This window comes from Esox lucius, chromosome 19 (assembly GCF_011004845.1).
Source record: "Esox lucius isolate fEsoLuc1 chromosome 19, fEsoLuc1.pri, whole genome shotgun sequence".
Lineage (NCBI taxonomy): Eukaryota > Metazoa > Chordata > Actinopteri > Esociformes > Esocidae > Esox > Esox lucius.
In genome coordinates, this window is record NC_047587.1 from 36,292,443 (window position 1) to 36,317,188 (window position 24,746).

Sequence of the window (24,746 nt, forward strand, 5' to 3'; positions counted from 1 at the left end):
TTCATCGAATTTTTGACTAAATCATGTAATTTCTGGTTCAAACCCTGACCCAAGAAATGGTTTGTTATAGCAAAAAGGTATCTCAGTAGTTTGTGGTATATTGTCAATTCATAAGTTGTGTGACATGTTGTGCATAAGCCCTGTGTAGTCTCAAATGCAAACACGCAAAAAAAAGGTTATTCCCCAAACATACAATGAAATTAGACAGTACCCAAAAAAGTATGTGTATTTGTGTTTTAATTGCAAATATTTCTATAACTGGGGATCTTGTTTAAGAATGTAATTAATCATGACTTGCTTACAATTAGTTTGTATACAAAAAATCTGTGAAGATTTCATTGTGAATTGAAAAGAGTCCTTCTCTGTAACACCACTGATTAATTATAAGCCAATATGGACTTAATATGGTCCAGTTGCAACACTCTTGGCACCATTCACAACTGCACCTCCTTATATATTTCCAAACTGTCAATATTAGCCTTGGGAAAAAATAAATTATGTAAGACTACAATATAGCATAGAAATGATTATTGTAGGCTGCAGCACATGCAATTTAAACCAGCTAAATACAAATCATCTGTGGGTTCTTTGCATTTCCTGCCTACATATAACTAATTTATAAAGTGTGAGATTATTGGAAAAATGATGTTCACTATAATGGTGCTAGCAACACCTAAATGGTTTAACAGAGGGTTATGTATCAGGTAGCCTTTCAGAAATTCAACTCATCTGAATTTTTTGTCTGTGGATATTGTATAGATACAGCACACATTATTGTATGAACAACTTCCATTGAGAAAGCTTTGGAAATCAATTATATGAATAAAATTGATGGGCCAGTTCCGTAACAGCAGGTCAATTTGAATGGGATGAGACATACAGTGCCTGTAATGTGTAACAGCCATTTTTTTTTTTTTCACATAGTTCCAAAATGCTGCACAAGGTCTATAGCATCAAAACCCTGTCAGATGAAATGGAGAAGCTGGAAAGACACCTCTCTCAGATCAACTCGCCGACTGTGCTGTGTCACAATGATCTCCTGACTAAAAACATAATCTACAACCATAAAGAGGGTGGGTGAGAAGAAATAATGCATTACATTGTAAGGAATTTAGGTTGCACAACACTGACATGAAAGATTTACCAAGTAATTTATTTCTGTGGTTGAAAAGACAATGCGGCATGAAGAGTAACTGGATTCCTTAGGACTAAACTGATTGGGTATAGGATTTGTTCTGCCAATCTAATGTAATAGACCATCAGTATTGGGAAGAATACAAGATTGCTATATTTAAGACTGAATAACTTTAATGTCTCTTTAATTCCAGTTATTTCTGTGAAATGGTCCAATTGCAGTACATGTTCCATTTTAACACCTTAACAAAATGCCATTTTAAAAATGGTCACAATCCACAACATAATTTTCTTTTGCAATGTAGTCCAGTAGATAAGTTCCCAAATAAGACTATTGCATTCAATTTAGAATAAAAATGGGGCAATTGGTACACAATTTCTTTGCAATGAACAAAACCTGAAATAGTGCTGTCAACCAAATCTAGGTTTGGACTATAGTGCCCACTATAGGTTAATGGTTTACCTGCATGCATGTGTTGGGTCATGGCTTGCCTTGAATTGGGTCTACATGGTCCTAAAATAGATTAACATGTTTGTATTAGTACAGGGAAGAAAATGTCAACATCATAAATCATTTCCATTATAGTTTTAACAGAGAAGCAGGCTATTCCACATGGAAGATCCTGGATATAAAAAAGTACCTTTTCTGGCAGGCTACTGAATTTACACAAAAACATTAGCTCTCCTAGCTCTAGAGGCATGTTTGTGATTCTCTGTGTGGAAAGTAGTCAAACACAACACTGCCCCATGGAAGTACCAGCCTAAGCCAAGTTTGTGACACTTCACTCCTAAATTTGAGTACATAGGCCCAGTTCTAATCCGACCTAAATCAAGCTGTTCTGGGCTATTGGAAACTTGCTTTTGACTAGGTCATTTTAGCCTAAGAACCAGAAGGTGCTAGAAAAGTACAATCCTGTTTCCAAAGAAAAAAGAAATGTAATAAAAACAGAATGCAATGATGCGCAAATCATGTAAACCCTATATTCAATACCAAATATTACAAAGACAACTTATCAAATGTTCAAACTGACGCATTTCAAAAAAGTTAAGACAGACGTAACAAAAGACCAGAAAAGTTGTGTAATGCTAAAAAACTAAACCTGGTGGAAAATCAGACAACTAATTAGGTAAACAGGTCAGTAACATGATTGGGTATTAAAAGATCATTCCAGAGAGGATGGGTCTGTCAGAAGTGAGAATGGGGAGGGGTTCACCACTCTGTGAAAGACTGCGCAGGTAAATTGTATAAACATTTCTCACTGTAAGATTGCACATATCCAAAAATTTTGGGACGCTGCGTAAAATGGTAATAAAAACAGTCAAATGCAATGATTTGCAAATAATTAATTTCTACATTAAACTGAAAATAGTACAAAGACAACACATCAAATGTTGAACCTGAGGAATTGTGTTGTTATTTGGAAAAATACATGCCCATTCTGAATTTGATGCCAGCAACACGTTTAAAAAATGTTGGGACAGCAGCATGTCTACCACTGTGTTGCATCACCTCTTCTTATAACAATACTGAGGAGACCGACTGCTGTAGTTTTGAAAGTGAAATGGTTTCCCATTCTTGCTTGATATAGGATTGCAGCTGCTCCGCAGTTCGGGGTCTCCTTTGTCATTTTTCTCATATCATAATACGCCAAAAGTTTTCAATAGGGGACAGGTCTGGACTGCAGGCAGGCCAGTTTAGCATCCAGACTCTTTAACTGCAAAGCCATGCTATTGTGATACGTGCAGAATGTGATTTGGCATCGTCTTGCTGAAATAAGCAAGGCCTTCCCTAAAAAAGACATCGCCTGGATAGCATCTAGATGTTGTTCATCATTAATGGTGCCTTCACAGACTTGTAATCACCCATGCCATGTGCACTAATACCACCCTATACCATCATGGATGCTGGCTTTTGAATTGTGCCCTAATTACAAGCTGGATGGTCCCTCTCCTCTTTAGTCTGGAGGACGCGGCGTCCTTGATTCCCAAAAAAATTTCACATTTTGATTTGTCAGACAACAGGATTTGTCAGACAACTCCTAGTACAGGACTCCAGATCATACTTAAATCTTGGATTCAAAACAACTGATTCTGCTTACATTTAATTTGTAAAGATTTTTCTCCACAAGATCAATGATTCAACCATTACCCATCACAATTGACAGAAAATAATCTCCATAATTTCTAACCCATAACCAAAAGTGTGATCATATTCTACAATCATTGATCCAAGAAAGTAACTTTTACTGCAATTTTTTTTTGTCTAACCAATTGTAATAAATACTATCAGAAAGAAGTAAAATAAATGTCAGTGTTTAGCACCAACTACACTAATTTGCATCAATTCTGTCTTCACCATTTGGCCAAGATATCTTGTCCATGTCACAATGAATATCTTCCTTTTGCCATGTACTGCGGGAAAAATATTTTGGCACTGCAAACCCAAACGTGACACTGGTCACCAGTAATGTCATGACATGGCTTATCCATGAGCTGGAGGAGGGTGACATGCTCATGGGGATGGCGATCATACACCTTCCACCTCCATAATGAAAAGGAGATACAGTAATGGGGTCAGGTCTAGGATCAGGAATCAATGATTAGCCCACAACCATTCCTGAATCACCTCTGAATGGTGGAAACTAACATTTTCACCCACAATTTCATTGAGGAACTCAATGAGGTATGCAGCCAAAGCATTGTAGACCCAATAAGTGGCTTATCTCCTATCACCCCATCTTCAGATATGGCCACACAGGAAAATGTTTCCCCCACATCGTTCAGGCATATGGATAATTGCTCATTGGCCAATGATATTGCACCCACACTGTTGAATTTTGACTCGGTAGAAGCCTGCTTTATCAACAAAGATGTGCTTGTGATGGTTCACAGCAATTCAGTTTGTAGTTTTGACCCTGTCCAGAAGCTCTCTGATTTATTCCGCTGCCTTGTTGTCCATCCTGCTCCATGTTCATATGGTTTATATGGTTATTTGCTTACCAGTTGTGGTACTACTGTTGATGGCAATTATGTCATGTTTATGAGAGTATTGGATAGTACATAAGCAATGCAGTGGTCTTGTGGCTCACACTACCAACACCAAGGTTGTTGAATCTCACTGAGGTCATATACAAATTGAAACTAAAGCAAACAAGGGCAACTAAAATAGGGTCTATTAAATAGGGTTTGTACATTAAAAAAAAAGTCAAATGGATAGCTTCTAGTTACTGACTGCGGATAGTTTCTAGTTACTGACTGCGGATAGCTTGTAGGTACTGACTGGGGATAGCTTCTAGTTACTGACTGGGGATAGCTTCTAGTTACTGACTGGGGCAGCGATGTCTGCATCACGGCTTCATGCTTGACACCGACACTACTACTTGACAATGATCACATTCGACAACTTTCCTTACTTGCACACGTTTCATCTTGAGGTTATATGTATTACCACAACTTTCGCTTAACATACAATCATGAAAAAAGGAAACTCATATATTACATATTCATATATTTTAATCTTCATTACAATTCAATTGACAGATAAAGGTAACCTAATTTAACAAATGAGCATATCAGAGTTGCAGATATTTTCTTCTTTTCATTTACAGGTGTCACAGGTGGCAGCATACTGCTGATTTTGTAGGTTTGCCCACTGACTGGGGTTGAATACTGCATTTCACAAATGCTAATCAATTTATAATATTTTTGACATGCGTTTTTCTGGATGTTTTTGTTGTTATTCTGTCTCTCACTGTTCAAATAAACCTACCATTAAAATTATAGAGGGATCATTTCTTTGTCAGTGGGCAAATGTACAAAATCAGCAGGGGATCAAATATTTTTTTCCCTCACTGTACATATGTTACAGAAAAAAATTATTGAAGAACAAAATGTCTCTAATACATAGATGGACTAAAACATTAGTAGATTTACATACAGCTATCCTTCAGTCATCCAGAGTAACTTGCAACAAATGTTGATATTCAACCATGTTATTCTATTTTATATATTTTTTTTATTTTAATATTTTTTACAAATTATGACTTTTGACAAATCAGATCAGCCCAATCATTAGGCAACGAATTGTTGGACTTCCTGTGTAAACTAAGGTTGGTAGTTTGGGGACTTTTCTATTGGTTTATTAATCAATGCATTGTCTCTCCTTTAGGCAAGGTGAGATTCATTGACTATGAGTACGCTGATTATAACTACCAAGCCTTTGACATAGGCAATCACTTCAATGAGTTTGCAGGTAAGTTCCTTTGTTGGTTTTTACGGTTGTTACTAAGGTGTATCTAATGGAATGGAAATGATGTAGAACTCTACACTGGACTTAAAGCACATCACATTAAATGGCCATTACACATTCAAATCTTTTTGCAGATGTTCAGATTCACATGGTAATGAGTAGATCAAGCTGTATGCGTCCTCCCCAATTTCAATGAAAGATTTAAGCTAACTATGTGTTCGAGAAGTTCTCATTTGATTGTGTGTTTGAGCTATCTCCAAGGTGTGAATGACATCGACTACAGCCTATATCCCAGTCCTGAACTCCAGAAGGACTGGCTGAGAGCTTACCTGAAGAGCTATAAACACAGTGTGAAACTGGAGGCCATAGTTACAGAACAAGAGGTTCAGGATCTCTATGTTCAAGTCTGCAAGTTTTCATTGGTGAGAGTCTCTGGCACAGCATCCTTAACCCTATGGAAAACACAACTAAATGACATGAGTGTATAATTATCAGCTGACACCTATTGCCCTACAAAGGGCAAAACGGTAACTATGGAAATGATGAAACTGACAAAGATTGCTTTAAAAAAAAAATCCTTGCTAGTCAACTGTTGATAGTTTGTGACAATGCGCTGACGTATCAGCCAGGCCTGGCATCATAGGGGGGCAAAAGGGGGCATTGCCTCCCCCCCCCCCACACACACTTTTGTTTCCCCATAAACACTGCAAATGGTAAATGAATTAGATATGCCCCCTCATTTATAAGATATGCCCCCTCTGTCATTTGATTCTGCAGCCGGGCCTGGTATCAGCTTAATATGAAGTAAAACAACCTTGTCAACTGATCTGAAGTTGACCCCTAAAATGTATATACTGCACTTTGTATGATCATTTTATGGCCAAACTGCAGTATCTACACTACATGTCTTTAAATCCTACTTTCTTGTTATGTTTTTGATGGATATCTCTGACTAAAATCCAATTGTATATTTTTGTTTTCATCGTTTATTTTTTGTTCTTGTGTTTATAATGTTCTGTTGTTGTACACTTATGGCTTTTTGCCATTAGAAATAGATTACTGTAGATGGTTAGCTAATAGCTGTGTAGTACCTGTAATGAAAAAAATTACTCCAGTTACTCCATGGCTGGTTTGTTTCTTTAGAAAACAATATCAGTTGAATAGCTAACAACTACGCTATGTGAACAACGCTATGTAATTGAAATCAAGAGCAATATGTTCATTGTCGGTGCAGTTCAGTCAGTCAATCAATCACTCACTCAGTAAGAGACATTCGCTCTTCATGGCCAGATCCGCTCACGCCGTGCGGCAAAAATGAAATACAAGTGTGGTTATCCACATTTTTTGTGGATTTTCAGTTTGGGTTTATACATTTGACTTTGGAGGTCTCAGGACAAACAAGTGGTTGTCATTAATATTATAAATCAGTGCAAATATAGCGACTTATGCAATGCACAGTATTTGGCTGCATACCATACTTTTTTTCTAACCAAGTACGAGTACTTACAGCTGTGCTCAAAGGTTTGCATACCCTTGGAGAATTGGTAAAACTTGTACCATTTGTAAAGAAAAATTTAGTGAACAGGCAAAACACATGTCTTTTTTTTCTTATGGGATTCACGTTCAACTGTAGGTCATAACAGAACGGTACAATCATAAAACAAAACATGGAAACAAAGATATTTTTTTTACTGACGCCAATTCAAAAGTCTGCATACCCATAGTTCTTTATATTGTGTATTGCCCCCTTTAGCATCAATGACAGCATGCAGTCTTTTGTAATAGATGTCCATGAGGCCCCAAATTCATGCAGGTGGTATACACTCATCTAAAGGATTATTAGGAATACTGTGTTTGAACCCCCTTTCGCCTTCAGAACTGTCTTAATTCTACGTGGCATTGATTCAACAAGGTGCTGAAAGCATTCTTTAGAAATGTTGACCCATATTGATAGGATAATATCTTGCAGTTGATGGAGATTTGTGGGATGCACATCCAGGGCACGAAGCTCCTGTTCCACCACATCCCAAAGATGCTCTATTGGGTTGAGATCTGGTGACTGTGGGGGCCATTTTAGTACAGTGAACTCATTGTCATGTTCAAGAAACCAATTTGAAATGATTCAAGCTTTTTATCCTGCTGGAAGTAGCCATCAGAGGATGGGTACATGGTGGTCATAAAGGTATGGACATGGTCAGAAACAATGCTCAAGTAGGCCGTGGCATTTAAACAATGCCCAATTGGCACTAAGGGGCCTAAAGTGTGCCAAGAAAACATCCCCCACACCGTTACACCACCACCACCAGCCTGCACAGTGGTAACAAGGCATGATGGATCCATGTTCTCATTCTCTTTACGCCAAATTCTGACTCTACCATCTGAATGTCTCAACAGAAATCGAGACTCATCAGACCAGGCAACATTCTTCCAGTCTTTAACTGTCCAATTTTCGGGCAAATTGTAGCCTCTTTTTCCTATTTGTAGTGGAGATGAGTGGTACCCGGTGGGGTCTTCTGCTGTTGTAGCCCATCCACCTCAAGGTTGTGTGTGTTGTGGCTTCACAAATGCTTTGCTGCATACCTCAGTTGTAAGGAGTGGTTATTTCAGTCAAAGTTGCTCTTCTATCAGCTTGAATCAGTAGGCCCATTCTCCTCTGACCTCTAGCATCAACAAGGCATTTTCGCCTACAGGACTGCCGCATACTGGATGTTTTTCCCTTTTCATTCTTTGTAAACCCTAGAAATGGTTGTGCGTGAAAAGCCCAGTAACTGAGCAGATTGTGAAATACTCAGACCAGCACATCTGGCACCAAAACCATGCCACGCTCAAAATTGCTTAAATCACCTTTCTTTCCCATTCTGACATTCAGTTTGGAGTTCAGGAGGTTGTCTTGACCAGGACCACACCCCTAAATGCATTGAAGCAACTGCCGGTTGATTAGATAATTGCATTAATGAGAAATTGAACAGGTGTTCCTAATAATCCTTTAGGTGAGTGTAGTTGTCCATTTGTCTTGGCAAAATGCCTCCAGGTCATGCAAAGTCTTTGGCTGTCTTGAGATCTCCCCAGAGTGGCTTGATGATATTAACGTCAGGAGAATGTGATGACCACTCCAGAACCTTCACCTTTTTCTGCTGTAACCACTGGAGGGTCAACTTGGCCTCGTGCTTAGGGTCATTGTCAGGCAGGAAAGTCCAAAACGTCCCATGCACAGCTTTCGTGCAGAAGAATGCAAATTGTCAGTATTTTCTGATAACGTGCTGCATTCAACTTGCCATCAATTTTCACATTGATGGCAAGCCTTTAGAGCTCACACATCCCCAAAACATCAGTGAGCCACCACCATGCTTCACAGTGGGGGTGGTATTCTGTTCACTATAGGCCTTGTTGACCCCTCTCCAAACATAGAGCTTATGGTTGTGACCATAAAGCTCCATTTTGGTCTCATCACTCTAAATTACAGTGTGCCAGAAGCTGAGGCGTGTCAAGGTGTTGTCAGGCATATTGTAACCAGGCTTTTTTGTGGCACTGGCGCAGTAAAGGCTTCTTTCTGGCAACTCGACCCTGCAGAACATTTTTGTTAAAGTATCGTCATATTGTGCTCCTTGAAACAATCACACCGTCTTTTTCAGGAGCAGCCTGTATTTCTCCTTAGGTTACCTGTGGGTTTTTCTTTGTATTTCTTTTTACATATAAAATTATAATAGAAAATTGCCCCTGATCTATTCATCTGTAATTCCGTTCATGCATTAAAGCCATCAAAAAATATGATATTGTTGATTGAAAAACGCAAATGTTTTGTGTCCTCGGTGTGTCATTCAAGCAGCAGATCTACTTATTATTATTTGGAACTTGGGCATTTTGTGTGTGAGCCCACCGAGGGAGAGAGAGTGAGTGTACCGGTTACAGGTCTTGTCATTGTTGCCATCTGATTCTGGCAGCTCTGAATATAGGATCAGTTTTATGAATCATTATTGTAAGAGCAATATAAGAAGTGCAGCTGAAGAGTAGGGCTTCCTGATTATTTGAAATCATACTGAAATCGTGATTTCGCGGATAGCTGCGATATTGGTTTTTATTTTTACACTCAATCAAAATAATTATTCGCTATAATCATTTTCGTATTTTTATAAAATATTTTAGGAGTTGTAAGTGAACGGTACAATCTTGTCAGTCAACACATCTACACCCCTGTTAAAATGCCAGGTCCTTGTGATGTAAAAGAATGTGACAAAGATAAATCATGTCAGAACCTTTTCCACCTTTAATGTGACCTGTACGTATTATATGTTACCTAGAACAATTCAGTTGAAAAACAAACAGAAATATTTGAGGGGGAAACATTTTAAATTTTAAATTAACTCACAATAATCAGCAATTTTAAAGAGTGTAAATTGGGGAATATGAACACTATGGGTAGAGGTATTGAATATTGTAAATATAATGAGTGTACGATGCCTATGAATGGTACATTCAAAAGAATATTCTTGTGTACATTGAATGTACATGGAAAGACATCAGAGCATTTGGAATTTGAGTCTGGAAGTGCTTGCCCCGATGCTCTGGTAGCATCTACCAGACGGCAGCAGTGGGAAGAGACCATTGCCTGGGTGGCTGCAGTCTTTGATGATGTTCTGTGCTTTCCTAAGGCACTATGTATGGTAGCTGCCTTCGACAAGGAGAGATGGCAGCCAATGATGTGCTCCGCAGACTTCACCACCCACTGAAGTGACTTGTGATCAGCAGCGGAGCAGCTGCCATACAATGAAGCAATGCAGCCTGAGAGGACACTCTCAATGGTGTACCTGTAGAAGTTGGTGAGAGTTTTTTCTGACATGCCAAACATCTTGAGTCTCCTCAGGAATTTAGTCGCTTTTGGGCAGATATCACTGTCGAGTTTGCTTGCCTGGAAGTGAGGTGATCTTTGAACACACTGAGGAACCTGAAGTTGGAGACTCTCTACACATCAGCTCCAGCGATGTGTATGGGGGCATGACACCCCCCTCTGCCGCTTCCTGAAGTCCACGGTCATCTCCTTAGTCTTGCAGACGTTAAAAGAGGGGGTGTTGTCCAGGCACCATGTAGCCAGGTTCTTTACTTCCTCTCTGTAAGCGGTCTCATCATTGTTGGAGATGAGACCCAGGATGGTTGTTTTGTCCGCAAACTTAAGGATGACGTTGAAGATGTGTGTGACCATGCAGTCATGTGTGAACAGGGAGTACAGGAGGGGACGTAGTACACAGCCTTGGGGGGCTCTGGTGCTCAGGGTCAGCGCGGAGGAGTGGTTGCCCATTCTTACCCTGGGGTCTGCCCATAAGGATGTCCAGGATCCAATTGCAAAGGGACGTGCTAAGTCCCAGGGTCCTGAGCTTATGAACAAGCTCAGTGGGCACAATAGTTTTGAATGCTGAGCAGTAGTCCACGAACAGCATCCTCACGTATGTGTCTTCAGGGCGATGGCATCATTTGTAGATCGATTGGGGCAGTATGTTAATTGTAAGGGTCCCAGGTGTCAGGAAGGGTGGAGCAGATGTGGGTTCTGACCAGCCGCTCGAAGCACTTCATGATGATGGATGATGTTCACTCTTTTAAGAGCTCTCCTGACGTCAGCCGTGGTTAGGGACAGAGTGCAGCCGTCCTGATCCTCAGCTTGCCTTCCAGAAGGAATGGTGTAGGTCACCTCAAACCGAGCATAGAAGGAGTTGAACTTGTCGGGGAGGGAGGTGGCAGGCTGGGCATCATTGCTATTGCTCTTTCTCCCTTTATTGTTAATGTTGCAGTCTACACAACATACATCCCGGGTCAGAGCTGTGGTAGTTAGTCTCAACTTATCCCTGTAGCCTCTTTTTCCATCTCTGATAGCCTCTGTTGGTCATATCTAGATCTCCCCAAAGCCTCCAGGTCCCCAGAGGTATAGGCAGAGGACTGTGCTCTGAACATAATACAGACATTACCATTAACCCAGGGCTTTTTGATTGGGGAAAGTCTGAACATTTACTGCATTGTTTCAAAACAGTCCTGGTGAGTGGTAATGTATTCCTCATTCCAGCATTGAACTGCCCGAAAAAATTGTTTATCCTGTTTTAGGTATTGTCTATAGGATGGGAGCAGCAGAATCAATGTTTGATCCGCCTTACCAAAAGCTTAGCGGGGGAGGGGTTTGTAGCTTCGTATTTGTGAATAACAATGGTCAAGAGTCTGATCCCCATGGGTAGGAAAGTAAATGTGCTGGTGGTATTTTGGCAAAACTTCCCTTTTGAAGTCGTTAAAAAACAATAAAAGCCGCCTCAGGGTGTGCGTCCTCTAGTCCATTATTTACTCCATATAGGTCCTTCAGTGCAAGCGTTCTATCCGCCCTTTGGGGTATGTATTCCTGAATTCCCACGGAGGGTAGAAGGGCTGTACTTTTACAGTTAGTGGCTCCAGGTCTGGTGAACAGTGTGGTGAAAGTACTGCAACATCCAAGCCCCAGCGAGAGTTAAGCACAATGCAGACCCCTCTTTACGTTTACCTGACTCCAAAGTTCCGTCCTGCCAGTAGATGGAAAAACCAGTGGGTTACAGTATCTCGTCCAAGATCTACATAAGAGACTAGCACGTTTACCTCTCTTCTTTCTCTGTCGGCATATTGGTAAACAAATCGGCGGCAGAGCAAAGGAATCACAGCAAGCACTCTGGTACGTAATGTAAGTAGTGAGGAAGTCCGTATTCAGTGATGAATGAATTTCCAAAAGTGCTAGTCAATCATACTGTATGAGCGACGGTGCAGCATGAACAAAAATAAAAATATAAACAATGTCAACAATGCAAAATGCAGAGCCTTTGTCAGTGCGACCATTCTATACTCGGCACAGGAAGCTGGTGCATAAGGACCTAACTGCCCTTAGAACTGCTTCAATCCTTCTTGGAATTCTGTCATACAATTCCTGAACTGTGCAGAGTGAGATATTGCCCGATTCTTCAAGAAAAGCCACCAGTTCTTTGAGGGATATAGGACATGGAAATATACTCCATATTCTGCGCACCAGAACTTCCTATGATGTTCAATGATGTTCAGATCTATTGATTGGGGAGGCAATGTAAGGCGTTTGACGTCATCCTGGTGTTCATAAAACCATTCTGGAATTTGTTTAGCTGTTTGTATGGGGGCTTAATCATCCTGGAATATTAGAACATCATGAGGGAATAGTGTTGGCTCCACAGGGTGCACCTGATCCTATAAAATGGCCTCATATTCCTTGGCCGTTAAGCGATCAGAGCGATCATGTGTTTAAGAGAATCTAAGACATTATGAGGCCTTACATTTGGGACATTCTAAGGACCCACGGACACCATGCATGCAGAAACAAAGGTACTGTAGTTTGTGCAGGAGTGCCTAAATCACAACATTGTAACTAACACTGGCAAGGTTCAGAATTCCAATTTATATCCAAAAATGGCCATGTACTGGTCTAGATATCCAAAAATGGCCATGTACTGGTCTAGATATCCAAAAACTCCCACCTATTCTATATGATCGAGCTAGAATTCTACGCATTTTGACACTCCTCGTTGTGGATTTGAAGCCACTGCAAGAAAAATGACAGAAAGCAGCCAAGATGTGTTTTTTAATAAACCACAATCTTCAGTTGTTGGAGGCCCAAGTGGTGTTGGACCAGACTAATGGTGCTTTCATAAGTCAACACAATACACAGAATTGTCTTAGTTACTACTTGGGAAGTGTCAATGTCTCTCAAAATAGCCCAGAGATGATGAGAAAGCAGTTTCATTTTAAAATAACTCTGCCTCAGCCAAAACATGGAGGGAGTTAGAAAAAAAAACACGGCCTGGAAATGAATAAGAACAGTGATAACATCTTGTTGATTGAAATCAGATTTCTATGACAAACCGAGAACTCTGGCTTGGTGAAGTGGGAGAAGTCACAAACTGACAATTAATGGGGGAGTCAGGTTTCCTGTCCAAGATATTTACAAGTCTGGCGTATACTTTATGTCTATGGTGAATATGTTGTTTATCAAAAACAATCACGAGAGAAAAGCATGGCTTAGCTGTTTTTCATTTATATCTGAGGAGATAAAACTAGAACATTCCCAATATTCCTAACATACTCAGCTCTTTATTAGTTATTTGACAGGATATTTGAAGTTTGTTTGAAGTGTTTTCAGAGTACAATGTCAGTTAATAGGAGAACATAGGTCCACAGAAAGAAATCTTACGTTGTCCATTAATTACAACTAGATGCCCTATTGAACTACAGAGTCTGTTATATTTCCCATAGTCCTTTAAAGGGGAATTTTGCAACCACATGTTAGATGGATTCTCTCCATGAGAGTAGTCTATGGGCCAAGAGAAACTCTAATCCAAAGTTTAGATTTCTTTTAACTGCCATTACAAACTTCAGCTTTGTGCAGTTCTACTAGGTTTTAGGTTTTTATGTCACATTTGTTTTCAGGTGATTTTGCAATTCTTGTTCACATACCCCCATCGGTTCCATGGACTGTTAGCAAGAGGTGCCTACATTAGTTAAAGTTTGTAAAACTGAATCGTGTCAGTTTCTCTTAGCTCACTGACTACACTCAGGGGGAGGAATCATTAAGTTGTAAATTAGTGAAATTATCCTTTAATAGGGAATACGATGCTATTGCATCAATAAAGAGTGTCTCTGGCTAAGATCTTGGGAGGCAAGCTTCTCTGCTGCTCCTTCCCTTAAGCTCATACAGAGCAGTTTGAAGCACAGTAGGCTCTTCACAACTTCTCATCCTCGGCCCCTCGGGAAACCCCCTGATGTAATGAAGGGCCAAAGACTGTGACTGTAATGTCACCCCTCTATCTGGTAGTATTAGTATGTTTAATCTCTGGCTACCTGTCATTGTCATCCGCTTAGCATTAGACTAATGGCAACTTAATGGAGGGGAGTTATTAATCATAGCAAAAGAACAGACACACTCAATCTCCATCTAGTTCGGGGAGAGACGTTGCAGATGACAAATTGCCAGGAAAAAAACCGAAAGGGGAAACCACACACTGCAACAGTATTTCATTCCGTCCTTCATTTGATTATCAAATAAAAATGTGATTATATCACTCGGCCACAGAACAGAGGTCCGCCTGGAACTCGTTAAGAAATATCAGTGGTCCCACCATACAGTATTACAATTAGGGTGGATGACAGCTGAACAGTATGGAGGCGTGGAGGCCTATGAACCTATGAGAGCAGTTATAAGAAAACTACTTCATATGAGCAGTCTCCCTTTTTCTTGATAAGCACCAAAAGAGAGATATGTACATTTTCATGCAGTTCATGGGAGCCCCTAATGGAAAATAACAATGTTTTCACAACTGATAATGTTATTTGACATGAAAACGACACAGAGAGGACAACAACGTGAAAATTGTGCAAAAGAACATCTGAAAACAGATGACAGTGTTAGAGTGTAACAACAGTTACACACATGCCTACATATCTGATACAGGTAGTATCAAAAGTAGTCAAAAGGGTCTTAAGTCCCAGGCCATGTAGTATCTAATACCACCTGACTAAGTTAAAAGGTGTATAGGGTTGTGGGGTAAATTGGCCTTAGGTCTGCCGTCACTGTAAGACATGGGAATTATGGGGATGGGACATTAAAAGGGAAATGTTAGGTTTTGTGTTTTCAGAGAAGGGACGTTTTGCTTTGCCTCCCACACGGATATATCGCCGATCGACGGATAGGCTCTACCTCATGTGAAGCTCTGCTCCTTCACGGATATGGATATTTGCCCCAGCCAAAGGTTTACTTACCACAGGGTGACATCGTTTTGATTTTCATATTTCTTTATTTTTTATTTTTGTGTGCCACGCCGATGTTTTCTTTATGCTGGCGAAGATGCGTAATGAAGTTGGACTTTATCACCATTATGTTAGGGTGGACATTGGGTAGTGGACATTGGGAGTCGAGTGATTTGGGTGGAAGTAGAGGAACTTATTGGCTGTAGGCTTTGTCCTGTAATATAGTTTGAAAATTTTCTTATTGATCAGCGTTGTGTTTTGTTCTTACCGCTCATACACACTAAGATACATATGGACACAGCGACTGGTTACCTATAGTTAGTATGAGTTTCTATAGATCGAACTCGATGTGTAATAGTTATTGCTGGGGTTCAGGAAAAAGTAAACGTTACAAGAGTAGTATGAATTTTCCTTTGGACCAAACTCACAACCTCTACCTACCTGACATTCCCGCTGTCATAAGATCTAAAAGGAGATTAAGCTGGTATTACAATATACAATGAAAGTGTGTTGCTGTATTCTGATTTGAACAGCAAAAAAAAAACATTTTAAACCTATAACCTCTTTGCCCCTAACAACAAGAAATGTCTTGTCATGTCATGTTACGCCACCGGAACTGTGAGCATGAAAAGATTTGGCCGCAGACTAATAGTACATTCATGGCCAAAAGTACTGATACCCTTGTACTTTATACAAAGAATGCACAATTTATTTTAGAAAACTATTAAACATTTGTATTTTGGAATCCATGAATATATATCTTTTGCTGTTGAACAAAACCCTAGAATTTAAATAATTCACTAAATCTTACTAAAGCTCATTCCACAAAGACATCCTAAAATGGCCCGAACCAAATTATTGAAAACTTTCTAGAAAATGTTGGAAATAATTTGATTTCAAGCAGGTGATTCTCCTTCTCTTTAGAACACAAGTCGGCTGTGGTGAGTTGAAAGTGCCTGCAATATGAAAATCATTAATTCAACCAGATTGAAAAAAACAAGATTCTCATGTTTTGTGTGTACCACAATCAGCATGGATAAAAAACTGAAAACCAGAGAATGTCTAAGGAGGTCAGACACAATATTGTAGCCAAGCATCGACAATCTCAGGGTTAAAAATCCATCGACAGAGACCTTGATGTTCTGGTTTCCAACATATGTAATGCAATCAAGACATTTAAGGCCCATATCACTGTAGCCATCTTCCCAGGACGTGGCCACAGGAGAAAGGAGTGCTCAAACGGTGGAAATACACAATGATCAACTGCCACACAGATAAAAGCTGACTTTCCGACATGAGGCATTCAAGTTGGCAACTCAATGACCTCAGATGGTTTTGCTTATTCTGGCCTTGAATGTGTGTAGGCTGGAGTATGACATCATGAAACCAGGTGAAAACCAAAGCATTTTGGAGAAATGTAATTGCAATTTCAATTATGAATTCAAACACTTGGGTAAAAACAGTGTAGATAACCTCATTTCTAAAATTCAAAGCCTACATAATGTGCAAACTGAATAAAAAAATTGCAAAAATTACTTGCTTTTGGAACATTTAACACTCGGGCTACTAATTTTAAGGCACAGCCTCTCTAATATGTTGTAGTAGCCTAGGAACTCATTCAATGCAAATTAATTTGCATGGTTGACAGTAAGCTAGTTAGGCAAACCGTTTCAACCCTTGAGCGATATTTTCTCTCATATCAAGCCTATGTTTGAAGGCACCGACCATGAAATTTTAACTCTTAATAACTATGCTGTTGTGTATGTGAGTATCTTAGTGCTATTGTTGCAGTGTGAAATCTTAACATTGAAAAACCATCAAGTATTTGAAAAAACTATACAAATTGCCAAGAAACATACAGACCAAGTCTCATTTAAGGACATAGAAATTAACTTACAATAATTATCCAAATATTATCGTTCCTCATTCCAGATTGGAATGAACAATGCTGATTGTTCATTCCATCTTCTTTAATAATCGGATATCAGCTTTTTATGAGTCCTAATAATTAGTATCTGTATCCACTTTGAAAAATGATTACCATCAACCTCAAACGGTAAGCGTTGTACCTTTGGACTATTATGTAATACTTTTGTACCTTTGGCCTATTATGTAATCATAAACACTCTAACTTTTTGTTAAATGTTACTGTGAATGTGTTTTGTCTTAACTTGAAAATATTCTGTGTCAGAATAATGATTAGCTTGCAGCCAAAACATTTTCTGTAACCTACATGAAACTTGATGCCACTGACAGTATGTCCCAGTGAAACTAAATGACTCATCTGTTGACAACATGCAGACAGATATGCTTGATTGGCAGCATACTGTAGCAGCAGCCTATCAGAAGCTTCCCCTTTAGGACAGCCCCTGTTGATCTCAGTTTCTTGCAGTAACAGAACTGACTTTGATTTTGGAGGTGCTTAACCTTGATCCACGTAGTGACAAACGTTACATATTGTTACTGATGGCTGACACAAATACAGTAGGTTTAAGGCCATGCTCCCAAACATGATATCGAGTCCTCAATAATAAACTGCCTCACCTACATTTCAAAGAGTTCGCACATCTTGGTAAAAAAAATATTTGAAGCCAACCATACATTTCTAATATCAGACATTAGAATATTATTTCATGGAATATTTTTATAGATGAATATTGGAATATCAGACACTTCTACTACACAAAGTGACAATTTAAACCTAACCACTCTGTCGTGGAGATGTGTGGGGTATTGGCATATGAGGCCACCAGTATAGCAGTTGGGTTAATTGCCTTGGTCAAGGGAAGAAAATAGAATTTTTTTTATTTGTCAGCCTCAAAATGTGATCTAGCCAATTTTTTGCTACTCTACTTGCAGGATACTATTCGATTTTCTGTGTTTCACAACTCCTCCCCCGAAAAAATTTAAACTGGGTAAAATACCCCACAATTAGACAACATTGGTAATAGTCAGATGAACAGATAAGTTAAATAGCAGAGCAACTAGCTTTCATTTGCTAAGTGCATTCAGGGTAGGATAGGTTACTTTTTAAATGTAATCCATTACAGTAACAAGTTACCTGACCACATTTGTAAACAGTAATGTAACTTTTGATTACTCAAACTCAGTAACATAATCTGAAAATATTTTAGATTACTCACATATTAAGAGGCATTAGAAGAGTTTAGATAACTGGCCAAAAACAGAATTAGCATTTTACCTTATGTACAGTGCATTTAGAAAGGGTTTCTAAACCATTGCTTTCTACTTCAATATGATTGGGCTACATCTCTACATTACACGCTACAGGTCTGTCAGATATTCATTCCAATTAATCCAATAACCCTCGATCTTCCAGAATCTGACTTTTTATCTGAACATGACCCAAAATCTAAGGATGTGATAGGCTATTCTGTTATTTGTTTTGTTCATTTTTTTTTATTGCTTCAAAACATCTTTGAAAAATTAATGGCAATTTCTCAAAAATGGTGTTGACATTACTCTATATAAAAATCAAGATGTCCATAGCTTTTCGCACGTACACTAAATCTGCAGTAGTGTGATGTTTTGCTCCACAACCACCAACATTGTCAAAACATTGCAGAAACACCAGGCACGAATGCAGGTTCGCAATTGTGAAAACCTGCACACAAATAGCCTACGTTTCACCCCAGCAACAATAACCTGCAATTATTAGGACCACCAGCAATGGATTTTCAATACGCAAATTAATGAAATAAACTGTGATTATACACCTGCACTCTTAGCTTACAGTCAATGTCATCAGCAGCCAATGATAAACAATTAACGCAATTATCTGAGATGCAAAGCAAGCAGAATCACACAGCCTACCTGTGTGGAGTTGAGGTGGCTGCATCAAATGCAAATCATCATCCTTTGGCAGAGTGACTCTTCACACACATTTTCTTCTCAAATATCGTGATAAATTCCATATGATATTTCTTCTTGAATGCAGCACCACGAATAGCTATCTAACAAATAGTTGCCTAATCTTCTAAACAATTCCTGTCTGAAGAAGATAGAACACCAGGTAGGCCAATCGCCTATCATTGTTCTGAGAAACATGTGTCAATACAAGGCCGTAGCCATGGAGTCAACATTGGGGGGACCAAATCAGCCGGGGGTCTGGGTCCCCCCCCAAGAAAAACATTCAAATATGTTTAAAATATTTATACAGTCTAGGCCAAAAGTGTTGACATTTCTCCAGAAAATCAAGTATTTCTCACAGAAAAGTATTGCATTAACACATGTTTTGCTATACACATGTTTATTCCCTTTGTGTGTATTGGAACAAAACAAAAGAAAGAAGGAAAAAAAGCAAATTGGACATAATTGCACACAAAACCCCAAAAATGGGCTGGACAAAATGATTGGCACCATTTCGAAATTGTGGATAAATAAGATTGTTTCAAGCATGTGATGCTCCTTTAAAGTCACCTGGGGCAAGTAACAGGTGTGGGCAATATAAAAATCATGTAAGACTCTTAACCATCAATATTCAAACAACCTGATATCACTGTGTGGGTGTTATTCCTACCATATCATAATTAATGTTGCTCCAGGACCATTATTACAACTGACCTGTAGTTAGTTGGTTACCCCAGTCCAAAGACAGAATATTCTCTTGTTCCCCACCCTTTGACCTAAACTTAACCTTAGTGGTACTTGTGCCTAACCCTAACCTCAGAGACACCTGTGCCTAAATCTAACCTCAGTTGTGCCAACATTAAAAATGATGTCGCCGGAACAACACCAACATGGTGATATCAGATTGGTCATCAATATTTGCTCATTTTCTCACTCACTTCCATGTCACATGCTCTCTCTCTCTCTCTCCCTCTCTCTCTTTACTCTGAACGCACCAAAGTGAACATGAAATATATACTATCAGTAAACATGTTGTGTTTCTTACCATGATGTTCAGGAATGGATTACTTACCATTTCTGATCTGAATAGCAATGATTATTATATCAATAAACATTGACTCACCTCTTGTGTTCCTGTATACAGTGGGGAGAACAAGTATTTGATAAACTGCCGATTTTGCAGGTTTTCCTGCTTACAAAGCATGTAGAAGTCTGTAATTTTTATCATAGGTACACTTCAACTGTGAGAGGCAGAATCTAAAACAAAAATCCACAAAATCACATTGTCGGATTTATTTATAATTAATTTGCATTTTATTGCATGACATAAGTATTTGATCACCTACCAACCAGTAAAAATTCCGGCTATTACAGACCTGTTAGTTTTTCTTTAAGAAGCCCTCCTGTTCTCCACTCATTGCCTGTATTAACTGCACCTGTTTGAACTCGTTACCTGTATAAAAGACACCTGTCCACACACTCAATCAAACAGACTCCAACCTCTCCACAATGGCCAAGACCAGAGAGCTGTGTAAGGACATCAGGGATAAAATTGTAGACCTGCACAAGGCTGGGATGGGCTACAGGACAATAGGCAAGCAGCTTGGTCAGAAGGCAACAACTGTTGGCGCAATTATTAGAAAATGGAAGAAGATCTGGTGCTGTCGCTGGGCAATAAAAAGGAAAGAAGATCACGAGGTGAGATCTTGCATGGGCTCCATGCAAGATCTCACCTCATGGGGCATCAATGATCATGAGGAAGGTGAGGGATCAGCCCAGAACTACACGGCAGGACCTGGTCTATGACCTGAAGAGAGCTGGGACCACAGTCTCAAAGAAAACCATTATTAACACACTACGCCGTCATGGATAAAAATCCTCCAGTGCACGCAAGGTCCCCCTGCTCAAGTCCAGGCCCATCTGAAGTTTGCAAATGACCATCTGGATGATCCAGAGGAGGAATGGGAGAAATGAATGTGGTGTGATGAGACAAAAACAGAGCTTTTTGGTCTAAACTCCACTCACCGTGTTTGGAGGAAGAAGGATGAGTAGAACCCCAAGAACACCATCCCAACCATGAAGCATGGAGGTGGAAACATGCTTTCCATGGAAAGGTGGAAATTCTGCAAAGGGGACAGGACGACTGCACCGTATTGAGGGGAGGATGGATGGGGCCATGTATCACGAGATCTTGGCCAAACAACCTCCTTCCCTCAGTAAGAGCATTGAAGATGGGTCGTGGCTGGGTCTTCCAGCATGACAATGACCCGAAACACACAGCCAGGGCAACTAAAGAGTGGCTCCGTAGGAAGCATCTCAAGGTCCTGGAGTGGCCTAGCCAGTCTCCAGACCTGAACCCAATAGAAAATCTTTGGAGGGAGCTGAAAGTCTGTATTGCCAAGCGACAGCCCCGAAACCTGAAGGATCTGGAGAAGGTCTGTATGGGGGAGTGGGCCAAAATCTGTGTGTGCAAACCTGGTCAAGAACTACAGGAAACGTATGATGTCTGTAATTGCAAACAAAGGTTTCTGTACCACATATTAAGTTCTGCTTTTCTGATGTATCAAATACTTATGTCATGCATCCATCCATCCATCATCTACCGCTTATCCGGGGCTGGGTCGCGGGGGCACCAGTCTCTCCCTAGACACTTCCTCCAGCTCTTCCGGGGGGACACCGAGGCGTTCCCAGGCCAGCCGGGAGACATAGTCCCTCCAGCGAGTCCTAGGTCTTCCCCGGGAAGGCGTTCCGGAGGCGTCCGAAACAGATGCCCAAGCCACCTCAGCTGACCCCTCTCGATGTGGAGGAGCAGCGGCTCTACTCTGAGCTCCTCCCGGGTGACCGAGCTTCTCACCCTATCTCTAAGGGATCGCCCAGCCACCCTGCGGAGAAAGCTCATTTCGGCCGCCTGTATCCGGGATCTTGTCCTTTCGGTCATGACCCAAAGCTCATGACCATAGGTGAGAGTAGGAACGTAGATTGACCGGTAAATCGATAGCTTCGCCTTGCGGCTCAGCTCTATCTTCACCATGTCATGCAATAAAATGCTAATTAATTACAATGTGATTTTCTGGATTTTTCTGGATTTTTGTTTTAGATTGCGTCACTCACAGTTGAAGAGGACCTATGATAAAAATGACAGACTTCTACATGCTTTGTAAGTGGGAAAACCTGCAAAATCGGCAGTGTATCAAATACTTGTTCTCCCCACTGTACTTCTATAATCTGACTGGTACTCATTTTCTCACTGCTCTCAGCTTACTATTCTTTTCTGAGGCTGCCCAAAAAACTGATGAATGTCACTGCCACCCTTCCTTGTGCTCATGATAACACTCACTGTGAATGAAAGCTGACTAATAAGCTGACTTGCACTTTAATCAAACAAACACAAATAAAGCTATTTATCATACAGTAAGCAAATACAACTATACAGTATACTATACGAATATGCAATCAATGCACACGATTACTGTCTGCATAAATTATACATGCAGCGCAACATAAATGATTGACACTTTACTCAGACTTCACGCGGGCATTCTGACAAATCTAAAAAATCCTTCACGTAAGACATTTACGTCAGTTGAATACGCACATGAGCACCATTGTGGGTCGCTGGGTGAATGTGTGGCTAATTAGCTTTAGGTAATAGCTATGGTAGATAACATTAGTGACTGTTTATTTATTAGCACTCGCAAATCGGCCCTTTTTCACCCAAAACTTTTGTTTACACTCCATGCAATCACTGAAATTTTTTAGGAAACTTTCCACAATTACAGTTCCTGCGCAAAATGACAATCGGCAGAAAGAATGGAATGAGTGATAGCGTAACACTCACATTGCATTGTAGTTTCCCACGTTTGAATACATTTGAAAGTAATGAGATTAATTGTACCTACCAACAGCACTTACAGACAGTGTTGCCAAGTTAAGCAAAACATTTCGAGAACAACGACTGCCCAAAACCAGGCCAAAATCCCTGAAATCTTGCCCAACTTTTTGTTGAAAATTTTATAAGGGAGTCCCCCAACCCCGGGAACAAAACTTAAGATGCGGTATAGCCTACGCATGTGATGCTGCGGATCCTACCGTTGCTGACGTCAGACTGTGATAATGGCATAAAAACACTCGATATAGCAATTATAAAGACAAATTGTGCGGCCCAAGTAGCTAGCCCAAAGACCCGCCGCCAATAAAATTTTCAGAGACCCGCAGAAATGCCAACACCGCTTAAAGTAGTCGACCACTGTACGGCTTCTGCTGTGGTACGGCAACTGGACATACACGCAGAACTGCAGTAAACCGTATAAAACTAGAACCGGTAGTAATAAAATCGGCAATTGTTGTTTAGTTATGATTATGTTTACATTTGCTAATTATTTTTTTGGACCGTGGTGCATGGTTCCCTGTCCTAACATAGCGCATTTATTTTATTTGTAATTTATATATTAATTTATTGGGTGGGACATTTTGAGCATATTTGAATATTGGGGTGGATGTGTCCCCGTCAATATAAATTGTAATTACGGCCTTGCAAGAGAAGGTAACAAAATCACATTTGATATGGGTTGGCTATAAGATTAGCGTAGATATACTCCGTTTTTACCAGCTATCCAACCAACCGAAACCGGAGAGAATTTAACTAGCTCATCGGACACTAATCTGGTTGTGCGCGCCCGCCTCGGCATGCATGACGATCACACACACAACACCGAAATTGTTATTTGGGTTCAAATAATAATTATAAAACATAATGTTTTTAAAACATTACATTAAAAAATATATAACATGCAAAGTATCATAGGTTCATAATTTCGTGCACCTATTCTTTTTCAATTGAAGTAATCCAAGAAATAATCATAAATTTTTTCAAAAGTATCTGTAATCCGATTACAATATTTTAGATGATAAAATAACGGATTACAGTTACTGTTTTTTGTAATTTGTAGCTCGTTCATGTACAGGGGAATACTACAGACTTTGTGGTGCAGCAGAAAAATCGGTACAGCTCACAACCAGATTGTGAGTTTAAACCACAATTTATAAATCATGGATTTGTTTTGCTTATCAGTGTACCACTATAAACATGTATCATTAGAAGTATTCCAATAACTATGTTTGCATGAGGGAAATGTCACATTTGGTTTGAGGTTTTTCAAAGCCATTGTTTCACTTGCAATTCTTGCAAAAACCAGATGTGATATCTTCTTTCCTGTAGGGACACAAAGTCTTGTCATGTGAAATAAGACACCTCTGGAATGTACATAATGTCATCAAGTTTATCTACAAATTTACAAAACTGTTAAAACCTTTATCACATATGAGGCTTACATTAAGTCTTGGTGATGCCCCAACACATCCTAGATTGAAAACAAACAATCTTTTTCTGTTTTCTTTTTTTGTTGTTGAACTGTTTTTTGACAGTCTTGACATGAGGCATGACCCTTCTAACAGAGTTATCCTAACTGTTGTTTCTTTTGCTTCTCCTAATCCTGTTATTCCTCACAGGCCTCCAATTTTTTCTGGGGACTCTGGGCCATCCTGCAAGCCAGATACTCCTCCATCGACTTTGACTTTGAAAGGTGAGTCTCCTGTCTAGACCATTGGACATCAGTCTTACAGGCCAATAGGCCAATACTTTTATTTCTGAACAGAAAATGTCCCTCTCGTTCTCTTTTTCTGCCTCCTCTTTTGTCCCATGTCCCATTGTACCCTGCAACACCAG

General features: G+C 39.8%; 1 protein-coding gene across 3 annotated transcripts in view; it reads left to right on the forward strand.

Moving 5' to 3' along the window:
* The window catches only part of LOC105018465 (ethanolamine kinase 1), a 57,310-nt gene that overhangs the window by 26,185 nt on the left and 6,379 nt on the right, over nt 1–24,746 (forward strand). For all 3 annotated transcript variants that reach the window (XM_020040527.1, XM_020040526.1, XM_010883905.4), the window contains 4 exons: nt 925–1,073; nt 5,303–5,386; nt 5,645–5,805; nt 24,530–24,603. In XM_020040527.1, the coding sequence (XP_019896086.1) occupies nt 925–1,073; nt 5,303–5,386; nt 5,645–5,805; nt 24,530–24,603 (468 nt within the window). The remainder of the gene's footprint in view (nt 1–924; nt 1,074–5,302; nt 5,387–5,644; nt 5,806–24,529; nt 24,604–24,746) is intronic.